Source organism: Cryptomeria japonica, unplaced genomic scaffold (genome assembly GCF_030272615.1).
Source record: "Cryptomeria japonica unplaced genomic scaffold, Sugi_1.0 HiC_scaffold_20, whole genome shotgun sequence".
In the NCBI taxonomy this organism is placed as follows: Eukaryota; Viridiplantae; Streptophyta; class Pinopsida; order Cupressales; family Cupressaceae; genus Cryptomeria; species Cryptomeria japonica.
The window spans coordinates 1,187,501-1,201,248 of NW_026728842.1; the positions used below are offsets into that span (position 1 = coordinate 1,187,501).

General features: G+C 56.3%; 1 protein-coding gene across 1 annotated transcript; it reads left to right on the forward strand.

The window, feature by feature from the left end:
- The first annotated feature begins 6,388 nt into the window (after nucleotides 1-6,388).
- On the forward strand, nucleotides 6,389-9,655 carry LOC131860856 (uncharacterized). Its single transcript, XM_059214910.1, has one exon. It carries the CDS (start codon nucleotides 6,389-6,391, stop codon nucleotides 9,653-9,655), a length of 3,267 nt encoding a protein of 1,088 aa, XP_059070893.1.
- Nucleotides 9,656-13,748: the final 4,093 nt, after the last annotated feature.

Here is a 13,748-nt window from a genome sequence, read left to right on the forward strand (position 1 = left end):
GCGGTCTAAGAGTCGGGCGCACTTGGGGCGACTACCAGTGCCAACCCCTTATCCCGCGGTGCGTCCGACACAGAGAAATTTCCAAGGCGGCCAAGGAGCCTCCCCGCATAGCAATCGGGGTGTGAGCTTACAGATGCAGCATTGATAGCAATCGAGGTGTGAGGCGAAGGATGCAGAAGTGAGAGCCGAGGGATGTAGCAGAGATAGCAATCGGGGTGTGTGATGCAGCAGAGATAGCAATCGAGGTGTGCGGTGGGAAGGGCCCAGCAGCCAGATGCATGAAGCGACGGATGAAGCAGTGATGACAACTGGGCTGTGAGGAGAGGAGGGATGCAGCCAAGAAAGCAATCAGGGCTCGAGGCAAGGGATGCATCAAGGATAGCAATCATGTTGTGAGGCGAGATTCCATAGGCTAAACGTGAGAGGCTGCAGGGTCGACTCAGAGAGGTCTATGCATGTGAGAGGCTGAAAGCAAGGTCGACTCGGAGCGGTCTATGCATCAGGCGCGCTTGGGGCGACTACCAGTGCCAACCCCTTATCCCGCGACGCGTCCGACAAAGAGAACGTTCCAAGGCGGCAGAGGAGGTTACCAGCCGAAGGATGCAGTAGCGATAACAGGTATAGTTCCGCGGCGGCCGAGAAGACTCACCGCATAGGAATCGGGATGCGAGGCGAAGGATGCGCCGGGAAGGCCCCGACGACTAGGAAGAGGCTGCAGGGCCGCCTCGGAATGGTCCAAGCATCGGACGCGATTGGGACGACTACCAGTGCCAACCCCTTATCCCGCGATGCATCCGATACACAGATAGTTCCAACGCGGCCGAGGAGCCTCACCGCATATCAATCGGGGTGCGAGGCGAGGGATGGGGCGGGAAGGCCCCAACGGCTACACGGAAGAGGCTTCAGGGCCACCTCGGTATGGTCCAAGCATCGGACGCGCTTGGGGCGACTACCAGTGCCAACCCCTTATCCCGCGATGCGTCCGATACACAGAAGGTTGCAAGGCGGCCGAGGAGCCTCACCGCATAGCAATCGGGGGTGCGAGGCGACGGATGCGGCGAGATGGCCCCAATGGCTAGACGGAAGAGGCTTCAGGGCCGCCTCGGAATGGTCCGAGCATCGGACGCGCTTGGGGCGACTACCAGTGACAACCCCTTATCCCGCGATGCGTCCGATACGAAGACGGTTCCAAGGCGGCCGAGGAGCCTCACCGCATAGCAATCGGGGGTGCGAGGCGACGGATGGCCCCAACGGCTAGACGGAAGAGGCTTCAGGGCCGCCTCGGAATGGTCCAAGCATCGGACGCGCTTGGGGCGACTACCAGTGACAACCCCTTATCCCGCGATGCGTCCGATTCGAAGATGGTTCCAAAGCGGCCGAGGAGCATCACCGCATAGCAATCGGGGTGCGAGGTGGGGGATGCGGCGAGATGGCCCCAACGGCTAGACGGAAGAGGCTGCAGGGCCGCCTCGGAATAGTCCAAGCATCGGACGCGCTTGGGGCGACTACCAGTGACAACCCCTTATCCTGCGATGCGTCCGATACGAAGATAGTTCCAAGGCGGTCGAGGAGCCTCACCGCATAGCAATCGGGGTGCGAGGTGGGGGATGCGGCGAGATGGCCCAAACGGCTAGACGAAAGAGGCTGCAGGGCCGCCTCGGAATAGTCCAAGCATCGGATGCGCTTGGGGCGACTACCAGTGACAACCCCTTATCCCGCGATGCGTCCGATACGAAGATAGTTCCAAGGTGGCCCAGGAGCCTCACCGCATAGCAATCCGGGTGCAAGGGGGGGGATGCGGCGAGATGGCCCCAACGGCTAGACGGAAGAGGCCACAGGGCCGCCTCGAAATAGTCCAAGCATCGGAGCCTCACCGCATAGCAATCCGGGTGCAAGGGGGGGGATGCGGCGAGATGGCCCCAACGGCTAGACGGAGGAGGCCACAGGGCCGCCTCGGAATAGTCCAAGCATCGGACGCGCTTGGGGCGACTACCAGTGACAACCCCTTATCCCGCGATGCGTCCGATACGAAGATAGTTCCAAGGCGGCCGAGGAGCCTCACCGCATAGCAATCGGGGTGCGAGGTGGGGGATGCGGCGAGATGGCCCCAACGGCTAGACGGAAGAGGCTGCAGGGCCGCCTCGGAATAGTCCAAGCATCGGACGCGCTTGGGGCGACTACCAGTGACAACCCCTTATCCCGCGATGCGTCCGATACGAAGATAGTTCCAAGGCGGCCGAGGAGCCTCACCGCATAGCAATCGGGGTGCGAGGTGGGGGATGCGGCGAGATGGCCCCAACGGCTAGACGGAAGAGGCTGCAGGGCCGCCTCGGAATAGTCCAAGCATCGGACGTGCTTGGGGCGACTACCAGTGACAACCCCTTATCTCGCGATGCGTCCGATACGAAGATAGTTCCAAGGCGGCCGAGGAGCCTCACCGCATAGCAATCGGGGTGCGAGGTGGGGGATGCGGCGAGATGGCCCCAACGGCTAGACGGAAGAGGCCACAGGGCCGCCTCGGAATAGTCCAAGCATCGGACGCAGCTTGGGGCGACTACCAGTGACAACCCCTTATCCCGCGATGCGTCCGATACGAAGATAGTTCCAAGGCGGCCGAGGAGCCTCACCGCATAGCAATCGGGGTGCGAGGTGGGGGATGCGGCGAGATGGCCCCAACGGTTAGACGAAAGAGGCTGCAGGGCCGCCTCGGAATAGTCCAAGCATCGGACGCGCTTGGGGCGACTACCAGTGACAACCCCTTATCCCGCGATGCGTCCGATACGAAGATAGTTCCCAGGCGGCCGAGGAGCCTCACCGCATAGCAATCGGGGTGCGAGGCGAGGGATGCGGCGAGATGGCCCCAAAGGCTAGACGGAAGAGGCTGCAGGGCCGCCTCGGAATAGTCCAAGCATCGGACGCGCTTGGGGTGACTACCACTGCCAACCCCTTATCCCGCGATGCGTCCGATACGAAGATAGTTCCGAGGCAGCCGAGGAGGTGGGGGATGCGGCGAGATGGCCCCAACGGCTAGACGGAAGAGGCTGCAGGGCCGCCTCGGAATAGTCCAAGCATCGGACGTCCTTGGGGCGACTACCAGTGACAACCCCTTATCCCGCGATGCGTCCGATACGAAGATAGTTCCCAGGCGGCCGAGGAGCCTCACTGCATAGCAATCGGGGTGCGAGGTGAGGGATGCGGCGAGATGGCCCCAAAGGCTAGACGGAAGAGGCTGCAGGGCCGCCTCGGAATAGTCCAAGCATCGGACGCGCTTGGGGCGACTACCACTGCCAACCCCTTATCCCGCGATGCGTCCGATACACAGATAGTTCCGAGGCAGCCGAGGAGGTGGGGGATGCGGCGAGATGGCCCCAACGGCTAGACGGAAGAGGCTGCAGGGCCGCCTCGGAATAGTCCAAGCATCGGACGCGCTTGGGGCGACTACCAGTGACAACCCCTTATCCCGCGATGCGTCCGATACGAAGATAGTTCCCAGGCGGCCGATGAGCCTCACCGCATAGCAATCGGGGTGCGAGGCGAGGGATGCGGCGAGATGGCCCCAAAGGCTACACGGAAGAGGCTGCAGGGCCGCCTCGGAATAGTCCAAGCATCGGACGCGCTTGGGGCGACTACCACTGCCAACCCCTTATCCCGCGATGCGTCCGATACACAGATAGTTCCGAGGCGGCCGAGGAGCCTCACAGCATAGCAATCGTGGTGCGAGGTGGGGGATGCGGCGAGATGGCCCCAACGGCTGACGAAAGAGGCTTCAGGGCCGCCTCGGAATGGTCCAAGCATCGGACGCGCTTGGGGCGACTACCACTGCCAACCCCTTATCCCGCGATGCGTCCGATACACAGATAGTTCCGAGGCGGCCGAGGAGCCTCACAGCATAGCAATCGGGGTGCGAGGCGAGGGATGCGGCGAGAAAGCCCCAACGGCTAGAGGGAAGAGGCTTCAGGTCCGCCTCGGAATGGTCCAAGCATCGGACGCGCTTGGGGCGACTACCAGTGACAACCCCTTATCCCGCGACGCGTCCGATACACAGATAGTTCCAAGGCGGCCGAGGAGCCTCACCGCATAGCAATCGGGGTGCGAGGCGAGGGATGCGGCGAGAAGGACCCAACGGCTAGACGGAAGAGGCTTCAGGGCCGCCTCGGAATGGTCCAAGCATCGGACGCGCTTGGGGCGACTACCAGTGACAACCCCTTATCCCGCGACGCGTCCGATACACAGATAGTTCCAAGGCGGCCGAGGAGCCTCACCGCATAGCAATCGGGGTGCGAGGCGAGGGATGCGGCGAGAAGGACCCAACGGCTAGACGGAAGAGGCTTCAGGGCCGCCTCGGAATGGTCCAAGCATCGGACGCGCTTGGGGCGACTACCAGTGACAACCCCTTATCCCGCGACGCGTCTGATACACAGATAGTTCCAAGGCGGCCGAGGAGCCTCACCGCATAGCAATCGGGGTGCGAGGCGAGGGATGCGGCGAGAAGGACCCAACGGCTAGACGGAAGAGGCTTCAGGGCCGCCTCGGAATGGTCCAAGCATCGGACGCGCTTGGGGCGACTACCAGTGACAACCCCTTATCCCGCGACGCGTCCGATACACAGATAGTTCCAAGGCGGCCGAGGAGCCTCACCGCATAGCAATCGGGGTGCGAGGCGAGGGATGCGGCGAGAAGGACCCAACGGCTAGACGGAAGAGGCTTCAGGGCCGCCTCGGAATGGTCCAAGCATCGGACGCGCTTGGGGCGACTACCAGTGACAACCCCTTATCCCGCGACGCGTCCGATACACAGATAGTTCCAAGGCGGCCGAGGAGCCTCACCGCATAGCAATCGGGGTGCGAGGCGAGGGATGCGGCGAGAAGGACCCAACGGCTAGACGGAAGAGGCTTCAGGGCCGCCTCGGAATGGTCCAAGCATCGGACGCGCTTGGGGCGACTACCGTTGCCAACCCCTTATCCCGCGATGCGTCTGATACACAGATAGTTCCGAGGCGGCCGAGGAGCCTCACCGCATAGCAATCGGGTTGCGAGGCAGATTATTGGGAAGGGAACCCCCTGGGATGCGGCTCAAGCAGTGCCCAAAGGGACTGGAATGCGGAATCACATCGAGAGACCCAAATGCTATACGAGGGCTCAAATCGAATTATCGATTTGGCCACGACATGGACGCATCGGAACGACTACCTTTGCCGAACCACTCGCAATTGCATCCATACCGAAACCAATAGACATTTCCGTTAGAGCCCTCGCATAGCATTCGGGAATCTCGCATGCCCCTCTAAATCGACCAATGCTGGCGCTCAATGAAAATCCGAGCGCTACCACCGTTCGAGCGCCAGCATTGGTCGAGTTAGAGGGGCACGGGGGAGAATGCTCCAGTCAACACCTCCCCTGTAACGGGTCTGCATTGGGCAGAATACTTGCACAGTTTTTGGATCGGGTCCAGCCTTAGTGGGGTTCCATTTTGCATCGGAACTCTTTCTTTTGCATAGCCGACATGGAATTGGAGTTTCACACAGCCGACTTAATTCATTTCATCGGCGGGGCCGATATGTTTTATTTCTTTGGCGGGGGCCGACATGGGACTTGGCCGATGTTCTTCTTAGCGCGGACTTAACTCATATGAGTCCGGACCTATATGGGCGCTAATTTTCCATTGGCGGGATTCCTTTTGGGCCGGCCCTATCCGCCCAACGGCTCTTTTATTTGGGTCCGACCCTCCAGTATATAAGATGAGCGGGATGCTCATTCTTAAAAAGAGAAGCAGATTCAGAATCAGGATCATCAGCGATCAAGCATTCGGCAGCGAGCAGACGAGCAGACAGATGCGAGTCTTCGGCGTCGCAAGTCTGAGTGCGAGTATTGCAGCGAGGGACTTTATTGCTCAGGCGAGCATTGGGGTCTTGTGACTTGGCGATCTGGCACCTCGAGGAGCTAACTGGTTCTCCTCTCGAGCGAGCCGATCCCAGTCTGAGTCGAAGGGACTCTTTGTAACTTGTCCGAGTCAGATTGGCTGGCTGGGCAATCCATTTGGGGGCGACCGGTATTTCTCAATACCGAGTTCTATCCAGCATTGTAATCTTTGAGGATAATAATAAAGGATATGGGCACCTCGCCCCACCTTTGAATGTTGTGTTGTCTATTTTATTCCGCATTGCATCGTATCCTTTTATGCATTCTGGGAGCAAGTCGATCTGCATTTTCATTGTGCATTCCGCTTTAGCGCAATATTGGAAGGGACGAGGCGTAGGCCGAAGGTCTCTGACCTTGAACGGATCCGAGTCGGGTCGGGACTTGTCGGTGCCGCACAGGCTTAACTCCCAAAGCCCGTGACAGTTGGTATCAGAGCTTCGGATCAGATCCGGGGCTGTGCAGATCGAAAGATGGCAGATACAGATAGTCAGCATGAAGTGGAGGTCGTGCAACCTGAGAGTAAGGCTGCGAAGGTGTCTTCGAAGGGGAAAGATCCGAAGCACCGCGATTGGCTCCAAGACCATGAAAATCGACTCGAGGACTTGGAACAGTCCGACCTCGAGGAGCGCATGACGGCAGAGTGGTCGAAGCTGGCGGAACAGATAGAGTCTTTGAGGGAAGAGATCCGCTTCCTCAAAGAGGGGCAACAGATCTTCCATTCGTTGTTGCAGGGAGGAACGCATGGTTCTAAGGCAACTCGAGTTGGAACTTATGACGGTGAGCGCGATGACAAGGCACTTGATAATTTCTTCTGGGATGTTGAGGAGTACCTGTCGTGTGCACCGAAGACGTCTGATGAGGCACAGGTCAAGGATATTGCAACATACCTTACCGGCAGTGCGAAGCTGTGGTGGCGAACGCATCAGGCAGATGAACGCGCTGGGAAGACGGTGAAACCGATCAAGTCCTGGGCTGACTTGAAGGCAGCGCTTCATGATCAATTCCGACCTGGGAATTCGGATTGGATCATCCGATCCAGGTTCGATGAACTCAAGCATACTGGCACTATTCGAGAGTATGTCAAGGCATTTCAGGTGTTGGATTTGGAATGCACCAAGTTGAGCGACTTCGAGAAGTTATTCCTCTTCACTAAGGGTCTGCAACCCTGGGCGAAGGATGAGCTGAGGAGACAGAAAGTTCAGACTTTGGCCGAGGCGATCACAGTTGCGGATGGGCTGCTCGATTATAAGGGCGATGCAGCTAGGGGCTTTGGTGGAGCTCGAACAGACTACAAGAAGAACTTCTGCCGGAAAGAGAAGAAGGGAGGCGGACCTCCTTCTGATCCTAACGGCGAGCCCAGGAAGAAGAAACCGAAGAAGTCGAATGGAGAAGGCAACCCGAAGAAGAAAGATCACACACAGACTGAGAAGAAGAAGGATCGTGATCCAGGGTGTTTCATCTGTGGCAAAGATGATCACTGGGCACGGAGCTGTCCAGATCGGAGTAGGATCAACGCGCTGTTGTTCGAGGAGAAGAAGTTGCCCGCAATGAGCACCTTGCAACTCCTGAATGCAGTGCAACATTCTACCGAAGTGGCCGATAAGCACGAGTTGTGTTTTGTGGAGACTTTCTTTGGCAACAAGAAGGTGCTAGCTATGGTGGATTCAGGTGCCACCCACAACTACATCTCCGCATGCCGAGCGAAGAAGCTTGGACTCAAGATCGAGCCCACTACAAATCAGTTCAAGGCGGTGACCGCACCCGCGCAGCAGGTGAGCGGTGAGATCCATAAGGAAGTCATCCGAGTTGGGTCGTGGCAGGGTGTGCTTGATTTGATCGCCATTGGAATGAATGAGTTCGATCTCATACTCGGGCAGGAGTTCTTGAGGTCGGCATCAGCAGCTGTGGTGCCACACTTGAGCTGTTTGCTGATATTGGATCCGAGCAGACCAAGTATGGTTCCGATGATGAAGAGCGTGGAACAGGATCTCCTGTTGAATGCGCTCAGTGCTAAGCAGGTTGGCAAGGGAAGGCGGGAGGAGTTGTTTTTGGCCGCACTGATTGGAGATTGGGATGAAGGAGAGTCGTCAGGACCCTCTAACACCTCGGCGATCCAGGATGTGTTGTCCGAGTTTGCGGATGTTATGCCAGACCAGCTCCCAGCTGTGTTACCACCGAGGAGGCACGTTGATCACAGGATAGAACTGGAGTCAGGGGCAAGACCACCAGCGAAGGCTCCTTATCGACTCTCCGCACCAGAGATGGAAGAGTTGAGGAAGCAGTTGGCAGAGCTCGCTGAGGCAGGATACTTGCGTCCCTCCAGATCACCTTATGCTGCTCCAGTATTGTTCCAGCGCAAGAAGGATGGAAGCCTTCGGATGTGTGTGGACTATCGAGCTTTGAACAAGCTCACCATCAAGAACAAGTATCCGTTACCTCTCATAGCGGATAGCTTTGATCGACTGGTCGATGCAAGAGTGTTCACCAAGTTGGACCTGAGGCAGGGTTACTATCAGATCAGGATCGCGCCAGGTGATGAGGAGAAGACCGCGATCACGACGAGGTATGGTAGCTATGAATTCTTGGTTATGCCTTTTGGTCTCACTAACGCTCCTGCAACCTTCAGCACCTTGATGAACGATGTGTTTCGCTCATTATTGGACAAGTGCGTTGTTGTGTATCTGGATGACATTTTGGTATACAGTCGAGACATGGAGGAACACAAGCGGCACCTTCAGGAGGTGTTTGCTTTGTTGAGAGAACATCAGCTGTTCGCAAAGAAGGAAAAGTGTGCTTTTGCGCAGGAGGAAGTGCCGTTTCTGGGCCATATTCTTGGTCATGGCCAGATCCGACCAGACCCGGAGAAGCTTCAGGCAATCCGAGACTGGGAGCCGCTTCGCAATGTGCATGAGGTGAGACAGTTCCTTGGTTTAGCTAACTACTATCGCAAGTTTGTAGCAGGCTATTCCCGGATTGCGAGCCCCTTGACGGATCTGTTGAAGAAGGACCGCGGATGGAAATGGGGCGATAAGCAGCAGACAGCATTTGAGTTGCTGAAAAGAGTTTTGATAGAGAGATCAGCTCTTACTGTACCGAACCGGGGCGAGACGACATCGAAGGATGTCTTGCTTGGCCTGTATGAGTTCGAAAGGATTAGGCGGGACAAAACAAAGCAGCCAAAGGAACCGTTGGGGAACGACTTCCTTACCAACACTCGAACCACCAGTCTTTTGTTCCGACGACTGAGAGGAGGCTCAGCCCGACTTTATGTGGATTTCGAGATCTTGACAGGGTCCGCCGAGTTGCCAGACATCTACTCGGAGGTAGACATCTTGGATAGATGGGAGAACAGCGGAGTCATCTCCTTGAGAGATTTGCTAGTTCTCGGTTCTGGAGGAGAATTTCGATCGGAAGACTACCCCCGTGCATCCGAGCTCGTGGCAAGTTGTTCGGAAGCTTTGCAACGTTGGGTCTGGATGGAACAGCCAGAAGCCAAGGCAGATCCTTTCAGCGCCAAACTGGATCAGTTGACGGAATTGTTGGCACACAAGTTTGTTTGCAAGCCGGTAGGAGCAGAGCCGCAGGGGTTGGCCTGCTTGGACGATGTTAAGATCGTCGCAGCTAGGGAAGTCATGAATCAAGACATTCCCGAGGTGAGCACCAAGATGAGATTGGGCACCTTACGTTTGATAATCATGGAGTTCCTCTCCAGGAGGAACCCGCCCAGACAGGAGTAGATTTCTGGGTCAATGCCTCCCAGTGCTTTGTGCAGGGGTGCTGGCGTCGAGGGCGCCGCCACTAGTTTAGTGGGGGAGGATGTAACGGGTCTGCATTGGGCAGAATACTTGCACAGTTTTTGGATCGGGTCCAGCCTTAGTGGGGTTCCATTTTGCATCGGAACTCTTTCTTTTGCATAGCCGACATGGAATTGGAGTTTCACACAGCCGACTTAATTCATTTCATCGGCGGGGCCGATATGTTTTATTTCTTTGGCGGGGGCCGACATGGGACTTGGCCGATGTTCTTCTTAGCGCGGACTTAACTCATATGAGTCCGGACCTATATGGGCGCTAATTTTCCATTGGCGGGATTCCTTTTGGGCCGGCCCTATCCGCCCAACGGCTCTTTTATTTGGGTCCGACCCTCCAGTATATAAGATGAGCGGGATGCTCATTCTTAAAAAGAGAAGCAGATTCAGAATCAGGATCATCAGCGATCAAGCATTCGGCAGCGAGCAGACGAGCAGACAGATGCGAGTCTTCGGCGTCGCAAGTCTGAGTGCGAGTATTGCAGCGAGGGACTTTATTGCTCAGGCGAGCATTGGGGTCTTGTGACTTGGCGATCTGGCACCTCGAGGAGCTAACTGGTTCTCCTCTCGAGCGAGCCGATCCCAGTCTGAGTCGAAGGGACTCTTTGTAACTTGTCCGAGTCAGATTGGCTGGCTGGGCAATCCATTTGGGGGCGACCGGTATTTCTCAATACCGAGTTCTATCCAGCATTGTAATCTTTGAGGATAATAATAAAGGATATGGGCACCTCGCCCCACCTTTGAATGTTGTGTTGTCTATTTTATTCCGCATTGCATCGTATCCTTTTATGCATTCTGGGAGCAAGTCGATCTGCATTTTCATTGTGCATTCCGCTTTAGCGCAATATTGGAAGGGACGAGGCGTAGGCCGAAGGTCTCTGACCTTGAACGGATCCGAGTCGGGTCGGGACTTGTCGGTGCCGCACAGGCTTAACTCCCAAAGCCCGTGACATCCCCTATATAAGTTATTTGTCCGATTCTCGCACAACCGTAGTCTGCCTCGTCGAATCAAACAACGGTCCCAGATTCCGACTTCCGTTCCGTAGAGACCCAAAAGCTAGATGGAGGCTCGCAAGAAAGAGAGTCGGCACATAGCAATCAGGTTTCTCGAACGTTTAGGGACCGAGCTCACTTGCGGATAGGGCAAAATCCGCCAAGCAACCCAAAAGCTAGACGGGGGCTCGAATCGAATCGCCTAGGCGGCCACAACAACGACGTGTTAGATCGACTACCAGTGCCAAACCATTCAGCAAGACTAGTTTGTGTCGAGGCCGGATAGAGATTCTCAGAGAGCGCCCGCATAGCATTTAGGAGACCTGCCGCGTCCCTCACACTCGACAAATGGTGGTGCACGTTTATAAATCCGAGCGATCCCAACCCTTTCAAGCACCAACATCGGTCGAGATAGAGGGGCACGGAGGGGGCTGCGTGAGACAACACAGTCCCCTATATAAGTTATTTGTCCGATTCTCACACATCCGAAGAATGGTCATCAAATCGGACAACAGCCCAAACTTCCGACTTCCGTCCCAGAAAGCCCAAGAGCTATCTAAAACGTTCATGGCCGGAACTCGATCGCGGCTATACCAGTCCGCCAAGCAACCCAAAAGCTAGACTGGAGCTCTAGTTGAATCACCTCTGTGGCCACTGCAAGGACGTGTTGGAGCGACTACCATTGCCGAACCATTCCGCAGGTCGAGTCCATACCAAGGCCGCATAGAGATTCACGATGAGCTCCTGCATAGCAATCAGGAGACTTGCCGTGTCCATCACAATCGATAAATCCTGGTGCAAGATTTTTGCATCCGAGCTCTCCAACCAGTAGAGCACCAGCATCAATCGACATAAACGGGCACGGGGGGAGGATGCTCGAGAACACTACCTCCCCTATATAAGTTATTTGTCCGATTCTCAAGCAGCCGAAGTCTGGTCATCGAATCGGGTCAAAGACCACAACTTCCGACTTTACCCACAATGCAAGTCATCGAATCGAACATCGGCCCCCGAGTCGGACTCCATGCGTATGTCAGGTCATCGGACCCAAATTCTGCCTTCCTGCGCATGGCGGGCCATCAATATCAACTCGGTCATCGGACCCAAACTCCGCCTTTCTGCGTATGGCACGCCTTCAAATCGGTCATCGGACCCAAATTCCGCCTTCCTATGCATGGCGGGCCATCAACATCAACTCGGTCATCGGACCCAAATTCCGCCTTTCTGCGCATGGCACGCCATCAACTCGGTCATCGGACCCAAATTCCGCCTTCCTGCGCATGGCAGGTCATCGGACACAAATTCAGACCTCGCGAATATGCATACGTATCGAATCGGTCATCGGACCCAACTTCCGACTTCATCCATACTGTAGGGTCTCTGAGGTTGGCGCGGTGCGCTCAACCCGGGGAGTCGACCCATCGAAGCATACACCTCCCCTATATAAGCTATTTGTCCGATTCCCACACCTGTGTAGTTTGCACCTCTGACCAGGACATCGACCCCAACTTCCGAACTCGACTGCAACGACGGCACCAGCGCCTTGGTGCACACCTTGCGACGCACAGTCCCAACATTCGCCTTCCTGCACATGGCAGGTCATCGGACCCAAATTCCGACCTCGCGAGTATGCCTACATATCGAATCGGTCATCGGACCCAACTTCCGACTTCATCCATACCGTAGGGTCTTTGAGGTTGGCGCGGTGCGCTCAACCCGGGGAGTCGACCCAACGAAGCATACACCTCCCCTATATAAGCTATTTGTCCGATTCCCACACCTGTGTAGTTTGCACCTCCGATCAGGACATCGACCCCAACTTCCGAACTCGCCTGCAACGACCGAACCAGCGCCTTGGTGCGCACCTTGCAACGCACAGTGCCAACATTCGCCTTCCTCAACATGGCAGGTCATCGGACCCAAATTCCGACCTCGCGAGTATGCCTACATATCGAATCGGTCATCGGACCCAACTTCCGACTTCATCCATACCGTAGGGTCTTTGAGGTTGGCGCGGTGCGCTCAACCCGGGGAGTCGACCCAACGAAGCATACACCTCCCCTATATAAGCTATTTGTCCGATTCCCACACCTGTGTAGCTTGCACCTCCGATCAGGACATCGACCCCAACTTCCGAACTCGACTAAAAAGACCGCACCAGCGCCTTGGTGTGCACCTTGCAACGCACAGTGCCAACATTCGCCTTCCTACACATGGCAGGTCATCGGACCCAAATTCCGACCTCATGAGCATACCTACTAATCGAATCGGTCATCGGACCCAACTTCCGACTTCATCCATACCGTAGGGTCTTTGAGGTTGGCGCGGTGCGCTCAACCTGGGGAGTCGACCCATCGAAGCATACACCTCCCCTATATAAGCTATTTGTCCGATTCCGACACCTGTGTAGTTTGCACCTCCGCTCAGGACATCGACCCCAACTTCCGAACTCGCCTGCAACGACCGAACCAGCGCCTTGGTGCGCACCAAAAGTGCGCACTTTTGGTGCGCACCAAAAGTGCGCACTTTTGGAGGGCACTTTTTGGAGGGCACTTTTCTGCGCTCCAAAGGTGCGCACTTTTGGAGGGCACTTTTTGGAGGGCACTTTTCTGCGCTCCAAAGGTGCGCACTTTTGGAGGGCACTTTTTGGAGGGCACTTTTCTGCGCTCCAAAGGTGCGCACTTTTGGAGGGCACTTTTTGGAGGGCACTTTTCTGCGCTCCAAAGGTGCGCACTTTTGGAGGGCACTTTTTGGAGGGCACTTTTCTGCGCTCCAAAGGTGCGCACTTTTGGAGGGCACTTTTTGGAGGGCACTTTTCTGCGCTCCAAAGGTGCGCACTTTTGGAGGGCACTTTTTGGAGGGCACTTTTCTGCGCTCCAAAGGTGCGCACTTTTGGAGGGCACTTTTTGGAGGGCACTTTTCTGCGCTCCAAAGGTGCGCACTTTTGGAGGGCACTTTTTGGAGGGCACTTTTCTGCGCTCCAAAGGTGCGCACTTTTGGAGGGCACTTTTGTGCACTCCAAAGGTGCG

Excerpts from the sequence above, each read along its gene's own strand:
- LOC131860856 (XM_059214910.1), top strand. The coding sequence starts at position 6,389 with ATGGCAGATACAGATAGTCAGCATGAAGTGGAGGTCGTGCAACCTGAG.